This window comes from Helicoverpa armigera, chromosome 6, assembly GCF_030705265.1.
Source record: "Helicoverpa armigera isolate CAAS_96S chromosome 6, ASM3070526v1, whole genome shotgun sequence".
NCBI lineage: Eukaryota > Metazoa > Arthropoda > Insecta > Lepidoptera > Noctuidae > Helicoverpa > Helicoverpa armigera.
The window spans coordinates 12,204,086-12,230,139 of NC_087125.1; the positions used below are offsets into that span (position 1 = coordinate 12,204,086).

General features: G+C 36.0%; 2 protein-coding genes across 9 annotated transcripts in view; one reads left to right on the top strand and one right to left on the bottom strand.

Moving 5' to 3' along the window:
* Nucleotides 1-3,036: 3,036 nt before the first annotated feature.
* Nucleotides 3,037-4,489, top strand: LOC110374002 (uncharacterized). The gene has a single exon (XM_049852178.2). It carries the CDS (start codon nucleotides 3,202-3,204, stop codon nucleotides 4,468-4,470), a length of 1,269 nt encoding a protein of 422 aa, XP_049708135.2. The 5' UTR covers nucleotides 3,037-3,201; the 3' UTR covers nucleotides 4,471-4,489.
* A 405-nt stretch (nucleotides 4,490-4,894) lies between these two features.
* The window catches only part of LOC110374003 (GTPase-activating protein skywalker), an 80,294-nt gene continuing 59,134 nt past the window's right edge, over nucleotides 4,895-26,054 (bottom strand). For 2 of the 8 annotated variants that reach the window (XM_049852164.2, XM_049852166.2), the window contains exons 5-14: nucleotides 22,156-22,280; nucleotides 16,970-17,116; nucleotides 16,347-16,531; nucleotides 15,209-15,374; nucleotides 13,988-14,074; nucleotides 11,783-11,818; nucleotides 10,465-10,623; nucleotides 10,008-10,111; nucleotides 8,755-8,889; nucleotides 4,895-7,827 (exon numbers count right to left, since the gene is read on the bottom strand). In XM_049852164.2, coding sequence (XP_049708121.1) covers nucleotides 7,686-7,827; nucleotides 8,755-8,889; nucleotides 10,008-10,111; nucleotides 10,465-10,623; nucleotides 11,783-11,818; nucleotides 13,988-14,074; nucleotides 15,209-15,374; nucleotides 16,347-16,531; nucleotides 16,970-17,116; nucleotides 22,156-22,280 — 1,286 coding nt within the window. In that variant the 3' untranslated portion in view covers nucleotides 4,895-7,685. Of the gene's footprint in view, nucleotides 7,828-8,585; nucleotides 8,721-8,754; nucleotides 8,890-10,007; nucleotides 10,112-10,464; nucleotides 10,624-11,782; nucleotides 11,819-13,987; nucleotides 14,075-14,689; nucleotides 14,720-15,208; nucleotides 15,375-16,346; nucleotides 16,532-16,969; nucleotides 17,117-22,155; nucleotides 22,281-26,054 lie in introns of all 8 variants that reach the window. The other 6 variants (XM_049852167.2, XM_049852165.2, XM_064035232.1 and 3 more) reach the window with 6 other exon arrangements.

Consider the following 26,054-nt stretch of genomic DNA (forward strand, 5'->3'; position numbering starts at 1 on the left):
AACTTATTATAGCTAATGCCGAATTAACCTTCAGAGTTATATCAGGAAAAGAAGAAAAGAGGTACTTAGAATATGTAATAGAAGTATATTTCATATACATAAAAAGGCACAGAGTAGAAAACTGAAAAATCAGTTGCACAAAGCTGGTTTCCAATATTTTAATACATATTACAATCTTGAAAATAAAAAGAAAAAACCGAGATCAAAACCAAAAGGAAATCTAAGTTTAGATCGTTATGACGACACACAAAAGTCACAATACGAAGAAGGAAAGAAAGAACAGCCCCAAGCCCCACAATGCGAGGAAGAGAAAAACCAATCTTCAACCTCACAATGCATAGAAGGTGAAGAGCAGTCTGATAAATCACAATGCGAAGGACAGAAAGCTCCATCTAAAACCTCAAAACGCAAACGAAAGAAAGGAAAGCCTTGTAATACCTCAAAAGACAAAGGAGATACAGGACAGTCTAAAACCTCAGAATATGTAGGAGACAAAGTACAGTCTGAAACCTCTGAAAGCAATGGCAAGAAAAATCAATCTACAACCTCACAATGCATAGGAGAGGAAGGGCAGTCTGATAAATTACAAAGCGAAGTTAAGAAAGATCCATCTAAAACCTCAAAACGCAAACGAAAGAAAGGAAAATCTTGTAAAACCGCAATAAACAAAGGAGACACAGGACAGCCTTGTGAAACCTCACAAAGAAAAGGAAAGGAAGGACAGACTCAAAACTCACAATGTGAAGGAGAGATAGGGCAGACTGAAGCCTCGCTTTGCAAAAGAGAGAAAGGCCTGTCTAAAACCTCACAAAGGAAAGGAAAGAAAAAAAGACAGCCTTGTAAAACCTTAGAATCTGAAGGAGAGAAAGAACCGTCTAATAACTCACAATGCGGAAGAGAGATAGAACAGCTCCAACCCTCTCCTTGCGAAGAAGAAATTGATTCTGAAACATTGCAATACAAAGGAGAGGAAAGACAGACCGAAACCTCCGGAAGCAAAGGAGGCACAGGGCAGTCTAAAACCTCAGAATCTGTAGGAGACAAAGTACAGTCTGAAACCTCAGAAAGTAATGGCAAGAATAACCAATCTACAACCTATAAATGCACAGGAGAGGAAGGGCAGTCTGATAAATTACAAAGCGAAGGAAAGAAAGATTCATCTAAAGCCTCAAAAAGCAAACAAAAGAAAGGAAAGCCTTGTAAAACGTCAAAAAACAAAGGAGAGAAAGGACAGCCTTGTAAAACCTCACAAAACAAAGGAGAGATAGGACAGACTCAAACCTCACCTTGCCAAGAAGAGAAAGAGTCTGAAACCCCACAATGTGAAGAAGAGAAAGAACAGTCTAATACACCACAATGCAAAGGAGACATAGGACAGCCCCAAACCTTACCTTGCCAAGAAGAGAAAGAGTCTGAAACCCCACAATGTGAAGAAGAGAAAGAACAGTCTAATACACCACAATGCAAAGGAGACATAGGACAGCCCCAAACCTTACCTTGCCAAGAAGAGAAAGAGTCTGAAACCCCACAATGTGAAGGAGAGAAAGAACCATCTTATAACTCACAGTGTGAAGGAGAGAAAGAGTCTGAAACACCACGATGGGAAGGAGAGAAAGAACTGTCTAATAACTCACAATGCAAAGGAGACTTAGGACAGCTACAAACCTCAGCTTGCCAAGAAAAGAAAGAGTCTGAAACCCCACAAGGTGATGGAGAGAAAGAAGCGTCTACTAAATCACAATGCAAAGGAGAGATAGGACCGCTCGAAACCTCACCTTGCCGAGAAGAAATTGAGTCTGAAACACTGCAATGCAAAGGAGAGGAAAGACAGACTAAAACCTCAGAAAGCAAAGGAGAGAAAGACCCATCTATAACCTCACAATGCAAAGGAGAGACAGACCAGTCTGAAAAGTCTGAATCAACTTAATAAAATTGTAATCATTTGAATTTTTACTTACTCAACAATACTATTAAACATTTACTACTTACGCACTATTGTTGTTTTCTTTTAATTCTACATTTTAATTTGATTACTTTCTTCTTGGCTTCGATTGAATTCAAATTCTGATATGCTTTTTCTTAAACCAGATAAAAGTATTAATACTTTTCTTTACAAAGATATTTACATGTTTACAATATAGGTAAAAAACTTTCGTTTGTACGTTTTTTATATGACCCGATTATACAGTTTTAGAAATAAGAATAGAGAGAAAGGGTGGGTTATTCCCGCTCGGTAACACTTTCGTCAACACTGTTGACGATCGGGAAAAAAATTTCGTTCGTTCGCAGTGTCCATGAATGCTGGTTTTTAAAATATGGAAATAAAATGTTTTTATGGATTATGTTAGATCTTTTATAACACAATTAACTAGAAAATAAAAGTGGCCTTATCATGTGCATAATAACCATTTTACACTAAAATAATAAGTAGCGTTCGTCAACACTGTGTACGATCGAAACTTTTTTTTCCCGATCGTCAACAGTGTTGATGAAAGGGTGTTACCGAGCGGGAATAACCCGAAAGAGTCGTGGTGGCCCAGTGGGTAAAGGACCAACCTCTCAAGTATGAGGGCGCGGGTTCGATCCCAGGTCAGGCAAGTACCAATGCAACTTTTCTAAGTTTGTATGTACTTTCTAAGTATAATATATCTTAGACATCATTGACTGTGTTTCGGATGGCACGTTAAACTGTAGATCCCGGCTGTCATTGAACATCCTTAGCAGTCTTTACGGGTAGTCAGAAGCCAGTAAGTTCGATACCAGTCTAACCAAGGGGTATCGGGTTGCCCGGGTAACTGGGTTGAGCAAGTCAGATAGGCAATCGCTTCTTGTAAAGCACTGGTATACTCAGCTGAATCAGGTTAGACTGGAAGCCGACCCCAACATGATTGGGAAAAAGGCTCGGAGGATGATACTGAAAAAAGAGAACTTTGCTCAAAATCAAATTCAATAATTTGGAGATAATCCTACATCCACGTATACATTAGCAACCTTCATAAATACAATCTTACAGAAAACTATATTCATTCTTCAGTTCAGTCATTGTCAAGCAGTCAATGACCTCGCTTCATTATGTCATTGTCACTGTCAAAACATAGTAAGTTTTTGATTTGGTTTGCAATGAAGAAGTGTTTGTTGTAAAAACATATTGTTGGCGATAAATTAAATTATTAGTGAAGCCTCCTGTACTTCATAAACAAAATGAAGCCAGAAACGGTTGAAGATACAGAGAATTCGGCCCAAGTAGCCGGAGATGTTATCGGCGATACGGCATACAGCGAACGATTTGTTCTTAAAATTTTATTGAAACTCGCCAATTTAGATACGCTGAAAGAGGAAATTAAGGAAAAAGCATTTGAAGACGACGTCTGCACGTTATGGGACATGACCGCCGAGAGAGACGTCGTGCTATTTCTTCAAAAACACGATGTTTTGAAGCTGTTCAATTTCGCATTGCCGGTCATTGAAATACCGAGGATTATTGAAATAATCGTCGGTATTATTGGGAATATGTGTTGTCAAAAGGAAGTGGTGAATGTCTTGATGACGATGGACGGCTTGTTGACTATTCTCATAGATTACATTAACACTGATGATAGTCTAGTGTTGGTTCAGCTGCTGCGACTGGTGAGCGCATGTCTCTTCCTCGCGAGTGACGACGAAATCAACATTTGGATGGACTTATTCGTCAAAATAGAGTACTCTTCTGCCTTATACTTTATATTAAAAAACTCTTCACACAAATTACTAATAGTCACTGCACTAGAAAATTTAAATACATTGTGTTCATACTGTAACACTGAAAAGTTTCGAACTAAATTTTTCACACACTTTGTCGTACCAGAGGCCTTAGATTCTCTCATCTCAGGTTTTACTGAGATTACAGTCAATCAGAAAGAGTTGTGTATTAAAGATGACTTGGAAAGAGTGTTAGTTGTAAGTCTCCAGATAGCTTTAAACTTAGTTGGTTTTGATAAGTCACAAGAAATATACAGTCAGAGTACAGAGAATGTTATAACAATGATAAATGTTATCCTGAAATATTATGAAGACAAGTTGGTAATAAACAAAGAGATTGATTCAGATTTGGTTGATATTGTTGAGTCGACAAATACAATTATTAATGTGCTTAAAATTAATACAGACCCTGATAAGTACTTGGAACTCAGTTACAGCATTTGGAAGGCAGCTTCTTCTATCATACAATCGGATAAAAATGGTTCTTCGTTTGAGGAAAATGATAAAGAGGAACTTAAAGAATTTGTAGCTAAAGTAAAACCATCATTGGCTATATTGATTTGTAACTACTTATCAAAATGTACAGATGAAAATTTGATAAAAGTATTAGATCTAATTGGAGCGGATTATGAAGATATTCTATGTTGGGTTAAGGATAAAGAGTTGCAAACTAATGTGCGTAACAGAGCAACTAATTATAGGACTAGGTTGAAAGATAATGTAGATTCATAATAAAAAATATTTCTCCCTACTATGTGTTTAATTTTTAAACTGTGAGCTTCTCTTTACATACATAGCCATGGCACAAAACTTAGCAGACTGATTTTTAGCATTCTTCTAATAGTCAGTGCTCTACTAATATCAAAGATCTTATTGGAATCTTAGAAGATTCTAACCTACGCTATACTTGATGACCACATCTCCCAAAACTTAAAAATTCAAATGATGATAGTATTGCAGTTGTTTCATTTGTTGCTGATAATTTTGATATTTCATAGATTAATAGTAGATAACGTGAGTATATAAAGGCTTTCATTTGGACCTAGGATTCTGGAAGCCAGGTTTCTTGGTTGTTATGACGTTATATTAAAGACATAGGTACCTTTATTTCGCCCTTTTACCTATTCCATTAAGGTGCAGAAAGAAAACGACAATATGTATATAGGATTATATATTTTTTTACACATTATGAAGCAACATTTACATTACCATAAACGAGTTTTACACCGTCGCGTGCGCGGCGGACTAAAACTATTCGAATGTAACAGTACACAAGTACACAGTAACAGAACAAAGCTCTCTACATCCACGCCTCACATACCTCACACAATGATATGCTCCTCACATAAAAAAACGACACAATACTGAAAAGGAAAAAGGAGATTAATAAATTTACATATATTAAATGTACTTATACACTAACTAACCACGAGCCTACGCGCCCTGACAGGGCAAAAACGCACGAACTTTTTAAATATCAATTTGTATATAGTTTACATAGTATTATATCGTTAGAGATAATAAAAACAGGATAAAGACTAGACTTTACACTGATCAACGACAAATTGGCTAACAGCAACATATCGCGAGAGCGTGTGTGTGCGGGCGCCACCCGCTACATAACATATCGTGACATAGCCCGGACACTCGGGGCCAACCACTAATCCTGGATCCTAAACAACAAACGATTCGTTTTGCTTTCGGACGGTAACGTTTTGACGTATATTGTATGAGGCTTCTGTCAAAAACAGCTACCACCCGTGACCAAAACGTATTATATCTTGTTCACAAGTTCTCATGCTTCGTCAAAGATTAGTAGCGACCCCGACTGCTCCGGCCGCTAAAAGTAATCGTTTCATAAACTTAAAACAAAAAAAAACATGTGACCGTAATCTGTCGGCCGCACACACACGCATCATAACATACATATAAAACGTTACATGTTACCTACTCAATAAGTTACATAAATAATTTGAATTTAAAACGAGTCTTAGGCTTCTGAATAACATAATTATAGCATGTAGTACCATGACAAAACCTAGTGACGCTACGAACAGTCCGCTAAGTAGCGACCATGGTAGGATACCTTTACAATTCAATCCAACCGTAATTTAATGTTGTAATGTTTATTTCTTTCTTCTTAAAGACTATAGAGCCGTATTATGCTCAAGAGGCAACTTCGCGCATTTCAAATCGAACAGACCACAAAACATTGAATGATCCTTCGCTATCTTAAACTAACCTCCTCTAAATCAAATACCTTATAAATATTCAAAAAGTTAGAATGTCTATATTAACCGAACGATATAATATTTGTGTATGGGCTACAATACTTAACGACATTCACAACTTCACATAATATATATAAAAACATTACTCAGGTACATGTGAACATTTTTACATAGATAACAATCCGTTTGGGCCTCGTTTCTAGTGGTGATTAAATTGTAAAGGGTTTGAGTTTCATGGTCAGGTAGTTAGGAGACTGTATAGAAATAATATTTACAAATAAATCGTAGCGGAATATGCCGCGGGTGATACGAACGCAGGTTGTTCCCCGTTGTACCCTGAGGGATGTGTTTGTGTACACGATGACGTCACTGTGCAAATGTCAGCACGTCAACCACACGAATCTGACATCTGTCAAATTTTACCAATCGAACATAAACCTTCCGCTATTGTAATAAGGTTGAGTAACTTTTGAAGAAATTTGACAGATTGAGGCAGGTTGATGTGCTGTCGTCTGCACCTACACGTTACCTGCATTGCGCTAACATCTGACGTTCGTTTGTCATTACTCAGAGTTCATTGATAAAGATTTATACGCACCGCGTCTTCTCAATTCTATCTTAAACAATGTTGCTTCATACCACATCAAACTATATAACGACAAACGAACTCAAATGCCATACTAAAAAAAACAACTAAAATATTTTTCGACACAATTCATCTTCGATAAAAACTAATTCACTTACGTTTCGTCGATAAAAAATACAATCAATAAGTGTAAAAATACTTTTACATAAATTTTATGTAGAAAACAAATACATCCAGATTAATATCTGAAGTTTAGAATCAAGCCAATTCGTTTAATGGTCCGATTTTGGCACATAACCTTTGAAAATACATAATAAATAATACTATTTTGACTGCGAACGATGGCAGTGGGAGTTGAACCTTTTCTCTTCGTGATAAGAGCGACAATTGAATGGCTATCGTTCTCTAGTTTCCGATGCAATATATTTGTTCGCGATGTTTTCTCATAGAACCAAGGAGAGCGGTTGTGATTATTTCTCTTGTAATTCAACTGAAGTGCAAAACATATCGCCATGTTTCTATGACTTGGCATCGCATACGCTCTACATATAAACTCTTTGGTACATTTTTGTGAGCAACGACAAAATCACTGTGAGTATAGATTCTTAAGCAATTAGATACTATACGATACCAAAATACTGTTGTTTGGACCGAATCTGTGTCGTACAAACTAAAAGTTCCTCACAATGAGATAACGCTGTTGTGGAATGTGGAATGTCCGAAACCCCGAACATAGTCCACCGCACGGCCGAACCCCACAAATACATATTGCTTTCATAATAAGCGTATTATTTTAATCCATCAAGAGTAGGTACGATACATTCAAAATTTTATTTGTACTTACACAATCTAAACACGAGTAAATATTTTTTTTAAACAACCTACATTTCCCCGTCTTCGTTGTCTTGAACGGACAGCTTGAATCGTATAGGATAGCTACGGGGCCACACAGAGATATTGTAGAATAAATATTAGGAATACAACTACACAGTCTGTTAAACGGCAAAGGGTCAATACATTGTCAATGTATTTATTCGCCGATTCGCGTACATGAAGCGACGATCACAACATTTATCACTCGGGGATATGAGACGAGGGACTTCCGACTTCGAAGTGACTCCGACTTCGATCTACGCGCCGGAGAAGCCGTAGACTTCGAGGACGCGGATTTCGAAGTCGCCACTGGGACAGAGAGGCGGGTTGTTGAATGTGGAACAGCGATCCGTCTTGCCGAACCGAATGTTCTCGTCCATCCATATCGCTTGTCCGTCACTGCAAATATATAAAAAGATATATTAAAGTAACACTCAATATGAGTTCTGCTTGCTTAAGTTAAAAGGAGTAAGTAATCTTACACAAAAATGGAGATATGATCTATTGAAGTGTTTGTTAAGTGCAAAAATATGTGAAGTGAAAAGAAGCCTCGGTTCTTTAACAGGCCTTGAAGGGATAATATGATAATGTAGCATAAAGTTATTTAGTGATGTGACAAAAAAAACACAACACTCCACTTACAAATATAAAAACTGACAACACTGAAACTTGGGGGTTTTATTGTAAATTACATTGGGAGGACATTTGCAAATGGATCATGCTTATCAAACAATCATACCATGGAGGGTTTAGTCTCGTGATTGGACAACGTTCAAATCTAATTCCAATCTAATCTCAATCTTACAATATAAGCCCTAGGTTCTTAAAAGGTCATAATATAATCAATAAGTATCTTGAATACTTCAAAAGGAAGGACATCACATTAATGCAATTATCTTGTAGCTTTTTGTAATTAACATAAGACCTTAAGGAAGAAAATCATTCATTTTGGCAACAGATAGTAAGAATTCGACGCGTTCTCTGCGAAGTCAAAATACTAGATACTATTAATGCGGCTTGCGGCTACAATTAGTCTTTTAAAAAGTCCCAGACTATCATGTAAACTATCTTTAAAATTGAGATTAGCATCAGAACAGACTCCCAACTCCCAACTCACAAACACTCACTCGAACCATTCACACACAACAACGACATACCCTCCACCGATCGTAATCATAGTATTATCAGCCGCCATGAACAGCGAGTTGGCATGAGGAGTCCTCTCTGTGGGCCCCTCCACTTTTTCCTCCAAACACCCCACCCAGGGGTACTTCGCTCGTAACGGATGCAAACTGGAATTATTATTATTATTTTTGAAAAATTTACCCTCCGCCAATGGTGATCATTTTGGAGTCGGCTGCCATGAAGAGTTCGGAGCCATGGGCGACTCGCTCTTCGCCTTTCCCGTCGGCTCCGGTGGTACAACCCACCCAGGGGTACTTGGCCCGCTCCGGGTAAAGGCTGGAAGAAATTAGGGTTGATGCAAACATGCTATGGTATATACAGGTCTGGTTATTACGAATGGGGGTTTAAGTTTTGGTAGGGGGTGTGCAAAAATGGCCCATTTTTCGGTGAATAAAGTAGATGGTTTTATTGAGGTCAGGACTAGATTATCTTTCTCTTTTAAAAAGTCCGAATTTTACCTTGTATTAGAAAGTATTAGTAAAAATATAGATATTGTTTGGACCACTTAAGCACAATGTTTCTGAGATACAAAATTATCAGGTGAGGTCAAAAACTCATTTTAATAAACAAAGATCATGATGAAACATGGACCAGAGTATGACATAACATACTTTTGTCTGGGTATATTTAAGAGGAACTGCTCTATTTTAAAAAAAACGTTAGGTTATTGCTGTAGTGGGAACTGTAAGGGAACTAAGAGCCTAACGTTAGGATCACATTACATATTATGTTATGTAAACGGTAATTTATATTATTTAATATAAATACATATTGATATTTACACATAAATATTAAATATGTAGAGCAAGCAAATAAATAAATACAAAAGGGCTTTATCGATATCCATTTCAGAAATATCGATAACCGAATGCAGCTTTTATCGACTATAATACGAATTATCTGAACGTTTATAATCGATGTTTTGTAAATGGGTTAATGTAGGTACTAGCTAAATTATTTTGATGAAGTTAATAGGATTTTCTATATTTAATGATACAATATCGATATTATAAATAGGGTTAACTCATTATTACGTGTTAGCTACATCTAAGGGACTGTACATAAAAAACGAAGCGTTAGGTTGCTACAGTAAAGGATTAGCGGACACAAAAAATATTCTGGCATTTACCCGAAGAGCTCCAATATAATAAATAAATTGCTATATTGTAAAATACAAATAAATAAAAATCATAACAAAATATTAGTAAAAACTTATAACCCCTTTAATTTTTCATTGTAAAATTTTTTTCTTATTTTGATAACACCTACAAGATCAATTAAATTACGCAATCTTCAATATTAATTAGTTATATTGCGCAATTTAATGTCGTCTAGGCAGCAGATCAACCAAGAAGTTGTTGGTTGCTATCAAAACTCGCGTAGTGAATGGTTACCTAAAGAGGAATGTCTCTCCGGTGCCGAAGTAAGCCTGTCGGTTGCCGCGCTCGTCTTTCTGGTTGCGCTCGAACCATCTCGTTGAACAATATGCTCCGAATACCTGGAATGTAATTAGGAAATTTTGATATTTTTTTATAGGCAAACATTGTGGTCGGTAATTTACGCTTCTAGTTATGGCAAACCGATTATTTGTATAGACGGTTTGTTTGCGTTGCTCTAGTATAAATGGAGTTCCCTATATTGTTGTTAGTAGTTAGTTTGATTCAGATAATTTGAGGAACTACTGGTCTGATTTGGAAAATTCTTTCAGTTCTACATAGCTTATTTATCGTGGATGGCTATCAGCAGCATAACAGAAACAAAGAATAATAAAAAAAACCTAGTCGTGGAAGCATATGGTTAACGAACAAGCAAATACTTCAGAGAATTAAAAAATAATAAAATAAACCTCACCTCGTTATTACATGTCTTGATCATGAGCAACGTTGGTTCATGGTGCTCAACCCGCACGTAGAATGTGGTTAACGAGCAACCATGCTCTTCCGTAGTGTATAGCAGCACTGGTTGGTACATCGTGATCCGCACGGGCAACCACGACCATAGCGTGAATAGCTGCAACGATTTTTGAAAATGTTAGAATATATTTTTGATTTTTAGGCGGTTGTTCGTAGTTGATGGTTGCTCTGCTATCTAAATATGGTCTACTGATAACTAGCTAAAAAATAGCTATTTAAAATTTACTAAATGGATTGTAATTAAAATAAATTAAATTATATTTGAGATAGAATGTGTAGTTTTTTTTTTGTCTCACTGGTGAAGATAATATATTAATATCATTCACGCTTCTTACCAATGTAATTAATACACTCAATAAATTAATGTAATAAAGAAATAAACTGTACTTTGCATTCTGTAAATAAAATATGAATTTAAAACCAATTACCAAAATTATCCAATTTAATACTATTTTGGAAGTTTTATATTTCAGCTGGCAACATCTTAATGACGTCACAGTTAGTGGTGTTGTATTAGTAAACGTGTGAAAGTGACTTGTGCTTAAGTGCGTAAGAACGATATAAACACAGTACTAGTAAAGTGATACTGCAATACCTTACTCTATTATATCTATTTTACTACCTGCCGGGGCTGCGGGATTGTTCGAAAGAGTTACCGCGGCCCTGGTACATGAAAGAACATGCTTAAGAAGGAACATGGTGGGTTGTAGTCAGTAAGAGTCTGACACTGCCTCATGCTGCACCCACAGCGGAGGGGGTCATTGTATGATTTCCCACAAAATGGTCAATTTTACCATGACTTTGTGAAGCTACAGATGATTTTCATGCTTATGTTACTGAATTAAAGTTCATATTGCAATATCACGGATGATTTACGTGAACAAATACAAATGATATGACATGTCATGCAACATTAAATATTTAATATTAAAATAAACAACAAAATAAACAGCTCGAGTTAGAGCTAAGTACACAACAACGATTTTATAAAAAAAAGCTATTTTTTACAGGTTTATCTAACATCTAAAAATCACATTCGGAATTATTAAATTAATAATGGGGTTCTAGAGACAAATTATTATTTATGAAAAACGTCTAGATTTTTTGTAAAGGGTGGGGCACATTAGAAACGCGTGCAATGTATACTTTGACTTTACTAGGGACTTTTAAGTTATACTAAGTATTTTTTTTTTCACTAAGGTATTTAAAAACTACTTTGGACGCGTATCTCGTGTGCCCCATTCTATAAAACTTACAGTTTCTATAGCTTTTTCTCGCAATTCTGTTCGTACCTTTAAAAATGATTAATTTCATGGAGAAATAGACATCACGAATGTTATTGTAGGTAAATCTACATTTATTTACGTTTTCTAAGATCTAAAATTCGATTTAACATACTGAGTTATTAAATACGAAAATAATGTGACGTTTATGTATAAAGTATCCTACAACACCGAAAACAATACTGATTGACAACAATATCCATATAACGAATAAGGTCTTATGCTACAAAACTTGGTGATGGACTAGCTAGATTAAAAAAAAAATAAGTCTTTGACATGGGCATATACTTAATTCCCACAAAATTATAACATTACCTAATGAGATCAGGATAGCAAGAGTCGATATTTATCATTATTAATATCCCTATTAACAATAAATACTAACTAAAAAGATGCCTAATCTAAAATTAATTTATTTAGTTAATATCTTGTTCAGTACAAACCCACATCAAACTATGACTACCTCTAAAATCGGTGGCTACTTCAAACTATAATTTGAAAAGAATTTTCCTAGATGTGATCGCAGGCACTATAAAGGTGCAACTAGATACAGTGACAATGTGGATTTTATAGACACATGCATAACTAATTGGGGTTCCGTAGGTTGACTAAACTTACCAAAAGATTTGGTTACCTCTACAAAATTGGGGGACACTAATCTACAATAATTATCTTGGTGTAAGTACAATAAAGAATAATCTATCCATCTATCTACTACTTACTAAATACTGCTATATTTTTAAATACAAATACCACATCACATTCCGTACTTTAATGTCTAAAATCTAAAACATTCAATAAATAGAAGATATAAAATATGTCACCTAGGGGCCAACTAATTAAATATAAAAAAATCTCAAATCTACGTATAGTTACATAATGGATATCAGGAATAACTGAAATCTAATAAAATTTATGTAAATTTATGTCATATAATGTAATCAAATCCGCCATCTAAAATCTATCTAACAAATAAATTATGTTGGCAAAGGCTTAATCACAGAATGATCATTTTACCACAGCAAATTACACCTATAGTCTGATTTTTAATTCGAGTCAGTAAAATGACAGGGGCAACTGTCACTTTCACAAAAAAGGGTGACCCACTACAATAGTGATGTTCCACAATCGATCGACTTAGAAGTTTAGTCATGATTTTAGTCCTGCCAATAACAAAAAAAAATATAACAACAGTATTTTATGTAATATTTAATTACATGTTTTCAGTTTAATTTCCGTAAATTACATATTTATGTTAATATAAAGCCAATTTGATATTAATAAAAAAAATTAATGTATGTACAAATAAATAAATGAATGTAATCTAGACTAACTTTTAATTCTCGATTTAAAAATCTCGATTTGCCACATGACTATTTATTTGGGACCCTATTTTTTTAAAACTGTGCAACACTGGAAATGTCATTTTACTGACTCGAATTAAAAATCAGACTATAAAAAGTACTTATGATCTCAACCCTAACACTATAAGACTCTAAAATCCTCAAAAATACCTACGGAACCTTCCAATATTAAAAAAACCGAATAGCTACCAAGTGCTGAAATAAAATAAAAATTTAAAAAATCTACTATTACGAGTGCCACCACGACAACTCCCTTTAGTTACGATTACGTATAGGTAAGGTAATAACAGTCGTCTGTCAAACCTTTTGTCTGAGGTCGGACGCGTGGTGTTGCTGATCCTTGAAAACAGCGTTAGGAAATGGGAACCAAAGAGCCAAGTGCGCAGACCGGGGGCTCTGTGAACACCGATGTCACGGTGGGATAATGGTACTATGGTAACTAGGGTAGTATGATATTGAAGAGGTTTAGTTACGATCTGATTTGATTTTAGACGGTTTTTTGTGTTGCTTGGTTGAGTTATAGTATTGGCACTGTACAAAATAAAACATGTAATACAACAGAGAAAAAAAACAGGACGCACATCAGCCGTCATGCACACTAGCTTACACTTACTTACCATAAAAACGCAAAATAAAATGTTCAAATCAAAAACAAGCTTATCATAAAGTCGATCCTTCCAAAGCTATATCGCTTCAAAAGAACAAAATAAATAAAACACCTAGTGACAAGCGGTGCATCTAAACATCGATATAATGTCGCAAGCTCTCAATAGGGGCGACACTTATATTTGGTGACTTAATACTTGTATCTTACTTCGCTCTGGTCTAGAATCTGCGACCTTATGGCTTGGATTGGGAATACGCCCATCGATAGGGCGCGCGGGCCCGGCGAATGTGAGCCCTAACGGGAAAATCGACACACAGTTAGCACTCACACAAAACAATCGATACATGCCTTCACATCACTATTATCGATTTCTCTCAACATTTGTTAATTCGTCAAGCTTTGTCCACTTGTTATGGCATTTTGTATTTATACATTTGTCTCCGACTCCTGAGAGTCCTGAAACTCCACACACATGCCAACTGCACGCTTTGACACAAAATTATGTTCAATAAATTATTCTAAGGAGAAAATATTTTGTACACAGAGTATAGTCACACTTAAAACAATGAGAGAAACATGAATAAATCAGACATTCAAAGCGAATGATAATATGAATGTTCGATATCGTTCATTCGGTTCAAATATTTAACTAATGAGAATTAAAATCGAATCGTATGATAACATCGACGGACACAACAATATAGTCATTCACAGATGTTGGCTACACAGACCGAACATAACATAACGGTGGTTCGACAAACGAAACAATATGTATCTTAGATATATTAGACTGGACTATCGAATTTGTACAACAATTCGATTTATAGTTAGTCGTGTTAGGGTTGCAATCGAATGAATTTAATGATAAATAAAAGCCAAAGCCACGCCTAAGTCGTCGTAGTACAATACCATTTGTTTGCACGTTTCCTCAGACATTCTCTGCGAACCAAGTAAAATAAACCGATATACAAATATATTCTTGTATATATTTGTGAATGTGCAGTGTGTAGTTAGGATATATCATCGTGACTGTTAGCATCAAAGCTACCCGTAAGCAGAACATAAACCTACACGTGGCTATCGTTCTATGGGAAATTTTACCATCATTTTCATTCTTCACAATGGTAAATAAATCTCTTTTATATAAATTCCACATACATATAATATTGATACATAAATCTGCTGCAAAAAATATATATTAATAAAAATAATATCATATGATATTAGTACATTAAAAATATCGATATAATAAATCCCTGCCCAAAACTCGAATCACATAAAAACTTTTACCATTCCCATAAATTAGCAGACTTTTAAAAACCAAAGCTGTCAATGTCAAACATGAATATCGTAAACGTCAAATGATTTGACACCTGTCAACAAAATGTCATAGAGTTGGGGAGGTGTGTTGTAAAGGTGGTAACATACCTCGCGGATAGTGAGAGTGTGTGACATCATCTGGATGTTGACTTGTGACTGGCTGGTGGGGAGGTTGTCTGAAGACCGGGAGCGGACGAGCCGGGACCCGGTGATCACTTGCTTGGACTTGAGCGTCATCTCCGTCTTGATGAACACCCGCGATATGTACTGTGAACTGTCAAACAGGAAAATTAGCTTCGACAACAGGAACAATTAACAAAAAAACGTGTTACTGTAAAGTTTTATAGTTTCCCCAATGTGGTGAGAGAAATGTTCAGGCTTCCAGTGACCGTATAAATCAGAAAAACAAGTCACGTAGTAAATCCTTCAATCCCTCACGACTCTCCACCATTATTCAACTTTATTAATCACAAAATGGAACGTGTGCCCACATTTCTGCTAAACCCAGCTTTATATAATCCTAAGCTTTACACCGCAAACTTCACACATATTTTCATTAAATACGAAAACAAAGCATAAATAATCTTACAAACGGCAAAATTCCTGCATTACCATACAAAATCTAATAAAGCGACGTTCGGGATTCATCTAATTTGCATACTCTGATTGAGACGAATTAATTATGCATTCGTCTCACACACCCGCCTAATGAACGAAATTTTGTAAAGGAACAACTTTTTATACAAGAATTACGAACACCGAAAAGGCGACGAAGAATGAAATATTTCGAAAATTTCGCGTTGCCAACGTAATTAATAACAAGACATGTTTAATTCATGAGCTAAAAAGTTGACATTACTTTCGGGGCGTAGAAAAAAGTAATTAATACAATTTCAGGCAAAAACATTTACATAAAATATGTCGGTCGTATACGACACCGAAAAAAGTTTAAAGCAAAAGATTTTGCAAGAACTTGTAAATTAGTTTCTAATTTGGGTCAAAAGTATACAAGCTCCACCTAAATAATGTCAAAAAGCTTTTATGTTTGTTAATGTTATGTTTAGTTCGGATCCTAACTAAAAGCACCTAACATTTTCGTTTACATAATATCGAACATGATTTTCATTAAAAATATTATCGATATCGATATGGTGACCACGGTCCCTTCACTATTTCCTTTACACCCGCAGTCTACACACCAAAAAATCTTCAATGCCAAAGTCCTATTATTTATCATTTATCTTACCTTAATGCCCTTATACTGAAAGCAGTCCTGAGCAGCTTGGTGGGCGAGGCGGGCATGTTCCTACAAAACTTGTCAATGGCGTGGTCGACGCCGTTCTTCGTGGCTTCGGCGTACCACTCCGAGCTCTGGTTCGATGCGTGCTTGTTGAACAGGATGAGGATCGATAGCGCCACCCTGTAGAATACCTGAGGGAAGTTCAGAGAATGTATTAGAATTTAGAAAACAACATTATACACATTTTAATTGCTTATTGAGATTGGTTGAACGAGATACCGCGGCCCTGGTTCATAAAGGGCTTAAGAAGGAACATGATCACTCCCCCACGCTGCAAACTCAAAGCGGGGTCATTTGATGATGTTACATTTAAAAATGGACCCGAAGTCTTCCTAAAACGCGTACTTGGCATGTAGTCAGAACCACAATAAATTCACGCAGTCATTAAAGCTACGGTCAGTTAAAATTCATTTCAGCGCAGTTCTAAAATGCTGAATATTTTACTTCAGTAAATCAACTTCACTTTAGAAGTGGCTGGTGTTTCGATTACGGACCAGTTACATCCACGGCACCTCAACGATCTTTACGGTCCAAGAGCACATTTCCTTCAACAGTAAACGATGTATTACCTTAATGCCCTCATGGAAGAAGCAGTCGAGCACTCGCACGAGGTGCGGGAAGGGCAACGCGGCGAGGATCCACCACTGCCAGTCGGCGTAGATCCGCTCGGGCCCGATCGCTCCCGACAGCCGCGACAGGTGCTGCGCCGCCGACTTCTGCAAACAATTCATAGCACTGTACGGAAACTGTATGGAAGCAAACACAACACAACTAGTAAGTACATAAATGCATCAGTTATGAGCATTCTTCTTCTATTCTTAGGTTCTTCCCTCTCACTCGCATTTTGTAAAAAAAAACCTACATTGTCATCATCAGCCTCTGAGCCTTTTCCCAACTGTGTCGTGGTCGGCTTCCAGTCTAACCGTATTCAGCTGCTTTACTTTTCCTACATTATCATAACCCTATGTAATTCTGCTGATGAACATAGGTCTCTTGCTTGACCTGATTTGCAGCTTTTCTTATTCTTATTTCGACGTAGTTTACCTAATTCGGTTAACTACGTTTGTTTTCAAAACCATTTGTTCATAGAACCTAAATAGATACCGGTATAAAAAAAAATCAAAGTAAATAAAATTATTTTAACTAATATAGGAAGAAAGAAAGTAGACACTCCTCCATTTGGTAATACAAAGAAAATACAAATTACGAGTGTTTTACAACCAATGACAACATAGATGCAACCCTTGGCACAAATCTCGATTCACAATTAACATTTATTTTTATCGAATAAATCGATTAAAGTTCACTCGATTTTTACCTCAATGGTCGTTGCCCTCCGTTTATTATTCATAGTCGATAAATAGTGTTGTGCCCTCCGTGATAATGTTATCGATAGTTTATTGTGAGATCACGTAGGTGCGAACACACGTGATATGTGAATTAGATGCGATAATTATACGCTTACATAATAAAGTAGTTCTACACGTGCTGATTCATTTTAAATCAGTCTGTGGATTTTTATCGATAATATTATAAAGAGTGATTTAATTAGGTTATCAACCCGCTTGATAGTAATACTCAATGAAGCGACTTTTTTGCGATTGTCAGCAGTCAGGTGACCGAGATTGGAAAAGGAGGTTAGCTCTTGATCTGTGAGGTCGGCTGTTAAGTCCCTTGCCTTTGACTAGAATATTCGGAGAGGCCGTTGAAACAGTAAGTAATACGGCTTTACCGTGGGAGTAAAATTAAAAGATCTTTTACATCATCGACAATTTGGTTGATTGATTTTGTCTGTGAATTATGTGAGTCCTTACCTGACCCAGGTTTGATTTATCCTCAAGATCATTTTTGGACAATATTTGAGCTACATCGACCTTACACATTGTTAAATTCAATCAGTAAAATAAATAAATATCCGAAATGCAGAATCACTGAAGGCTTAGAATCTATTGAAGTATTCAGTTGCAGTTAAACCAATATTGTCAAAACTTTGTGAGGTTTTCGTGACTATATTTCAGGGCCAGTTTAAGGTACAGTTATTCAGGTCATTGTACTCGAACTTAAAAACTTATGGGAATACAACAAAATATAAGCACGTGTTTAATTATTCCTTATTTATTATAATTTGAGTAACGTTCATGTGTTTGCTGATACCCTAATAATGATATGTACGGGTACCGAAACCTGTCAGTTTTAAAGGAGAATACGTTATGAATACGAAAACGTTTGTACTGACTGACAGAAACTGACAATTGCACCAAAAAACGGTCAGGTTATAATCGATATTGCACGTCACTATTAAAATGAAAACAAAAAACGATCGTGTGTAAAATACTAGAACTCACCGTCCCAAGGCTCCACGACGCCATAATATATTTACACGATAAAAACAAAAGGGAATAGTTTAAGGAGTTAGTGTCCCCCATTGCGTGTCCTAGAGTTATGGCGCAGTAATGGTTTCGATAAGCGCCACTTCTGGGAAGGGGGGGGGGAGGGGTTGGCACGCAATGGCCTATGTATAAAGGGGGAAAATTACACAAACTGGAAATCCAGCAGTTTGAATCATGGAGAACAAATGACTAGCGGAGGTGCCATAACGGAAAATCGCCTAAGAAAGTAGCGCGCCTAAATGCGAGTAAGCGGGCAAAGAGGAAGGTTACTGTTTTCGCCCTTATATGCTTTCTTTGGAGACGAACGATTTTTTAAATAGCAAAAAATCGTTGAGAGATGTCTCAAACAACCCAAACGCCTAGTTAGTTCTTTAGTAACTTTTTGTTTTGGTCATGACCGCCGTACGAATTTTACCTAGAAGAATTTTACCTGACCTACCTGTATTATGGCATCTCCGCGCATCTTCCTTTCGGGGTTTAAATTCAAGGAAAATGCAAAGGAAACTGCTTTAGTTTTTAGTAGAGGAAACTTTTGGGATGCAAAGGATTTCATTATAGTAATGGGGTTGCTATGTTTTCCCTGGAAAGTTTGACCCGAATAAAATGTATTGCAATGTCCTTTGGGAATTTCTTTTCGAGAATATTCAACGAATTTGGCATTGCTATGAACTTTTATACTCTTCTTTTTGACTTTGTGACAGTAGCAAGAAAGGAAAATTGTGTACTTTAGTTTGAACATTTTGCAGACTACAATTGGGTAATTTTTTTTCAAAGTGAATACATATTTGTTACTGAATTTCTTCGTAATACTAACAAATTCTTATCTAACTAGTATTCACGGTATATAAAACGTAGCCACGAACCACCCTTCTATAACTTCAAAGGGCATGTTTAACGGTTAAACTAATTAAGTTTCAATCAAGGTCTGAATGTCAATCACACTTCAAAGTGGAGAGAAATTAGTCAGTCTTCCTTCTACGTAACCCTTCAATAAGGTACTTAATAAAATACATTATAACGCGTATGTATTAATATGCATTAATATATAAAACGATAATTTAGTGTAGCGTGTTTGGTGTACTAATGTATCAGCTGCGTCTATACTATGTTTAATATAAAATAAATAGCAAACATTGTTTGTTTGTACTCTTAAGGCTTCGAAACTACTGAACCGATTTGAAAAAATATTTTACTGTTGGAAAGCTACTCTATTTCCGAGTTACACAGACTATATTTTATCCCGATAAGCGAAGAAGTTACCTCGGGATGCGAGCAACGCGAAAACGGATACTTATTGATAAGTTTCATTAAAATCCATTTTGTAGATTTTGTGTGAAAGAGTAACAAACCTCTATACATGAAACTTACACATTTAAGCATACGTAATGGGAGCGAGACCCTTCTGTTCAATAAGTCCCACTGAAAGAATATTTGTCAAGGAAAATTAAATTTTTCAGGAAAAATAAACGAAACATTGTTTGAGACACGATAGCGAGTAGCATACTTAAGTAGATATTAGGATTTTCCCACGATTTTATTCGATTACAAAGTAACATTTTCTCGGAAACAACGGTTGAGGAAAATGTTTAAGCTTCGTGCAAATCTTTTTTAAATTACTTCAGGGATTTAGTGCGAAAGCGATCAACTTTCATTGATTATTTTCTTTATTATCCTCCTGCCTTTATCCCTATTTTATATCTATAGGGTCAGCGCAGCATGTGTTTTTTTCCCATAGATTTCTGTCAGAAGTCATCTTACAAGTGACATTCTTTCCAAGCACAGCCTTTCACAAAATCCGTCCATCGTTTCTTTGATCGCCCCTTTCCTCTTTCATGCTCATAACCTTCCCCACTACATTAATATGATTATTTTGTCGTGTCTATAAAAACAATGGTCTTAATAAACATTCCAATAAAATAACGCAGTTACACAATGTAAGGACCTCAAAACTATAATTTAAAAGTCAGATTTATTCGTTTGATTGTATAAACGCGCACGCAATACCTCGGATACGAAAATAAAATGTCACAATTGATGTTATTTAGTTTACATAACGACTGTGTTGTTATAAAAAATACTCACTATTTTGACGTCGTTATACTTGTAAAAACCGGTCAAGTGCGAATCGGACTCGCGCACGAAGGGTTCCGTAACATTGTTTAGAAAATTAGCAAAAAAAATCACGTTTGTTGTATGGGAGCCCCCCAAAATATTTATTTAATTCTAGTTTTCAGTATTTGTTGTTATAGTGGTAACAGAAACACATCATCTGTGAAAATTTCAACCCTCTAATTATCACGGTGACTGACTGTCGGACGGACGGACGGATAGAGGAGCGAAAACAATAGGGTCCCGTTTTACCCTTTGGGTACGGAACCTTAAAAATACTCCTTATTTTGACGTCGTTATACTTGTAGAAAAGTAAGATGGGGTAAAAATATAGTATGGGATCTGGAACTCACTTACATAACTACATAGTTACAGCAACGCGGAATCTTATTGGAACAACCCCAAGTCCGATCAGACAAGTCCGTCAAATCTAGAGACTTAACGCAAGAATGTTGTTAAACTTTAGTAGAACTGAAAGAGTATGAATGTGGAGTCGTAGGGAGAAGTAGAATAAAGAAAGAAAATATAGCTTGATTGCCTAAAATATGAATTGAAGAAAAATACAAATACATAATACACAACAGAGCAGAAAGGAGAATAATTAGTAGAAATACAGAATTTCTTGAACTATAAACCGCCTTTAGGTCAAGAAACTGCTATTATGTTAGGTACCCAAGTATTTAACTTCACAACACAACCCGTTGCTATTAATATCAAAGTTTAATGTCCTGCTATTAACTTGGTTACGCATAACTGCATTTATAATAAGGAAAAACTTAATTAAACGATATGCTAGTCATTATCTTATTTGCGTAATTTATTGATTTATGGGAACTTTATAGCTGCATAAAATGTAAAGTGGAGTAAATACATAGATTCTTTGCGTTGAAAGAGACATTTTTAAAATGTAATAACTTCGTTTAAAATTCTTGTCGACAGCAAAATTTTACAAGCATCTTCGTAGGACTAGTACCAGAGTTATAATTTAAGGCATTGTCGAGAACGAGGTTGTCCTGTTTTATCGAATTAAAGTTAAAAATAGTTCAAATCGGAGGCGGACGTCACACGAGGCTCATTGAAATTCTGCCATTCCGCAGTTAGCTGAGGTGAGTACACGACAAAAATGTACGAAGACAATTTTTGATACCTTGCGCCTACCGCATACTGGATAATTTTACTACACTAGTGACCAACTTCATACCGGCAAACTTATTTGAGTTTTAAAGCTTTAAAGACTATGTGAAATGTAAACTTACGGCATGTTTCTTAGCGATCTGCATGACCGTCTTCCATGTGACTTCGTTGAGTAGTTTCGTTTGCGTGATGAACATCTTCTCCTTGGACGCCACCAGGCTCGCCATGCAGTGGTAGCATTCCTCTTCTGTGGACAAGAAGAAATTAACATTAATACAAGTCACAACGTAACTGGTTAAAGAGAAAACTTAAAAAATGGAGATTAGGCTACAAGATATAAAAGTTTTTAAGGAAAAAAATACAAGCACCCGAAATGAGAACCTCCTCCTTTTCTTAGAAGTAAAGTGTAGTAAAAATACTACAACTGAGTCTCAACAAAGGATAGATATGCGAAGTCTGTCAACACTGATTAAAATGAAGAACAGAATCCATCAGCACATACAAATACAACCCTAATCCTGATTACAGAAACCCTCTTACATCACACAATAAATAAATACCGAACTAATACATAAAACCCGCTGAAAGTTTAACCCATCGCTGATACATAGGCAAAATGATCCTACAATCCATTTCAAGGTACATTTAATGCGCCCACGCAAAGCAAATAAGCTCTTTGTTCGAAATCTACTAGTGGAAGTATATAATGTACGGCGTTGAACAATATATGTAGTAGAATTTGGTGAGAAGCCAAATGGCTGTAACGAATCTAAAAGCAGTTATGGTAGTTTTGTTGTAGCTGCAAGGTAAGGGTTAAATGTGTCATGATTGTTTTGGAAATTATGATGAAATATGGACATTTGAAAGTATGTGTAAAATGATATCGGTGATTTAGTCCATCCAGGATTTCCTACCCTCATGGATTGTTAGTGTTTGAACTTATCATCAGAGAACGCAGAAGCATTGATATCCGGTATCCCAATAACTAAATTATTAGCACCAGTCTTAATGCTGATGCCATCAACATGAAAAGTAGGTGCGAAAACCACAATAATTAAAACAAAACAACATCACTATAAAAACTTCGCATGGAAAAATAAAAACGGAATTTTAAAAGCGTCCAGTATAATTGCGGCGTCACAGACCGCAAGCACACAAACTCGATTAATGCCCACCGCTGTTACTACGAAATGGAAATAAAACAAAGCGATGGAAACTCCGCACTCCGACAATCCCATTGGGAAGCGAAAACGTTAGCTCTAGTGCTGTTTGTAAAACCGGGAATTGAAAGTAATCCCGCGAAATTATTTTAGAGTGAATACTTTATGTGTGATATGAAAAGGTCAGTGTCGAAATTAAACGGGGAATTGCGGTTATAATTAATGTACTGTTGAGAGCATGAACGATGAAGCTTGGAAAGGTCAAATGTGAAAAATTGTGTTATGCCAAAATGTAATTATACAGACTGCTACAGTATGATACATCATAAATTGTTCCCATCGTAACCGACTTCATAATTGAGACGTTTGTTGCATAAAGGCAGTCACAACAATTACGAGAATATTTTCTTGTATCAATGAAAAATTCCATACCAAAATTGAGAATATAGACTTGTATAAAGATGAAGTCACAATGCAAGACAAAATGCGACTCATTTTTGCAATCCCAACTACCATCCGGCTGACCCATAAAATAAAATTTAATAACGAGCCAGAACTGACGACGGGATACACGCTACGTCCTGCGATTTCCCCGTCACTACTGTTGAACATGACAAATTGGAGTGAGACGTCCAATTTGCAATCGACGCTCCCGGAATACACGAGGCCCCTAGAGACCAGCATCGGTTTCCAATAACTCATGTATATGATGAATATATTGATGCATGTGTTGTGGTAGATAAAAACATGGTTATGTAAGGCGGGAATTAATTTTGTTTGTGTTTTCTGTGTTGTTGTTCTTGGCCGTAGTTGGAGCTTGATTATTGATTATCGGAATCTCGTCTTCAGCTTGAATTATATTCATTTGACTCATTCAAAAATTACCAAGTCATGACTTCAGAAGAGGTCCATCCATCAGAGGGTCTACATCGGGGGATAGAATATGATTATCCAGAATTACAATTCACGTTTTCTTTCTCCGCTTAGCAATTCATTACACTATTAAACATTCAGTTACCGATAGCCAGATTAAGTTGTGAAACCTAAATATAAAACGGTTAGAGCACGCCCCAAAGCGAATCGTTTCACTAACGACCAGCGATAATTAATAGCGTCTGAACCAAACGCTTTGAATTATTTATCGAGATGAAAACGTTCAGTTTTATAGTTAGGGTTTATTTCAAGTTTATTGTGGGAACGCCTCATATTGCTTGCTTTTAACCATTCCTCATTAAGGAGGTCAAAGGAATAGAATTTATATTCATATGGGGTTTAAATGAGATGCGTTTTGCAACAGAATAAATAATGTGTGCTTAGATGCGTCTTCTCTTAAGATTGTTTCTGAATTAAATTGCAGCCTCTAAGCGTATACACTTGTTAATAGTGTAGTTATATATAAACCTAGAAATAATAACAGATGAGGATTAAGCGAAAGTGCAGCAAATAAATGAAAAATGTCTGAGTAGCTTGGTGAAAGCCGGTGATCGCGAAATTCTTAACAATACGAGTAATTTTCATTATCAGTTGGTATTACATTTTCATCATCTTATACCCTTCTTACATTATCTGCTTATCCTGCAACATCAACAAGGCATTGTATACCTTCTGCATATCTATCTTCATCATCTATAGTACGCACACCATATAAACCACAGGTGTTCAGTTCTGCATCGTTGCGGTCGACTAATTAATCTAATTAACCGTTCCCTGAGAAAGACCTTAGTGCATGTGATAATGTGGATTGTAAATCGTCTTCGCGTCATGGTTTGGTAATGGTGTGCCTTGATTGATGATTGTAATTAGTGTGGCTTGTTTCTAATGAAGATATCGTTTTACTGTGGTCTTGGTTGTGTATGTTTTAAATGTCTTATTTAAACTTGAACTTGACTGTTATGATTAACATCCTAACTTTACTTTCTGTGTATCTTTTTCAATCATATTGTATCTTCAAGACATTCTTCACAATGTGGCTCACCAAGGTTGATATTAAATCAAGAAAAATATAGACGCTACAACAATAATATTTACCAAGGTCTCAACATCAGTCTAGACTCCCATCCCATCTATCCATCAAAATCTCTAAGCCCGCATATTTAGAGAATATGAAGGGATTACTTAGGCTACATAAGAAAGCTTTTAATACCGGACCAAGTAACACAATTACAGATCCCTGGGACGCCAGTCGTAAGTGGTTCCGTACTCAAGGATAAGTGCATTAGCTGAACTGATGGAAAAAGGAATATAATTGGGTTATGATGAAAGGGAAGCTGCCGAAGTGGCGATGGCTCGTGAAATTGAAAGAAAGAGTGATAAGGGTGGTTATGGTTCTATATTACTAATTTAATTTTCACAATTGAATTACGGGAGTTACCGAGCAGACACACTCTTCAAACGTAATTAGAAATGTGTTTCTCTTATCAAGGTAAGATTTACGAGTAACTTGAGCTTTATTAAAACTATGTAGTTTCGTAACATCTTACTGTTATTACATCTTATACTTATCTTATTCTTCGATTTTTTTTTGTGGTTTTAACGAATAAATGAATTTGACGTAATCTAAACTACGATTTACATAAATGGGGATTACGTAAAGGAAAGTGACGAATTTTGTACCTTTAGTAAAAATGGGCAATTAATTATGGTAATTTGTGTAGCTAGTCACTAAATTTGTATTGTTGTATTTGTTTTATCAGCCATTGTTAATACAAACTTTCATAAAAACAATGGATCATTACTGCTTATTGCTTTATTTGATAGATTGGTAGTTATTTTTTGTCCGTCAATAGGAACTATTGCAATCAGAACCCTTTCTTCTAGCGTGATAATTTTAAGCGTTTGACGTAAAAAAAACAACTATTAAC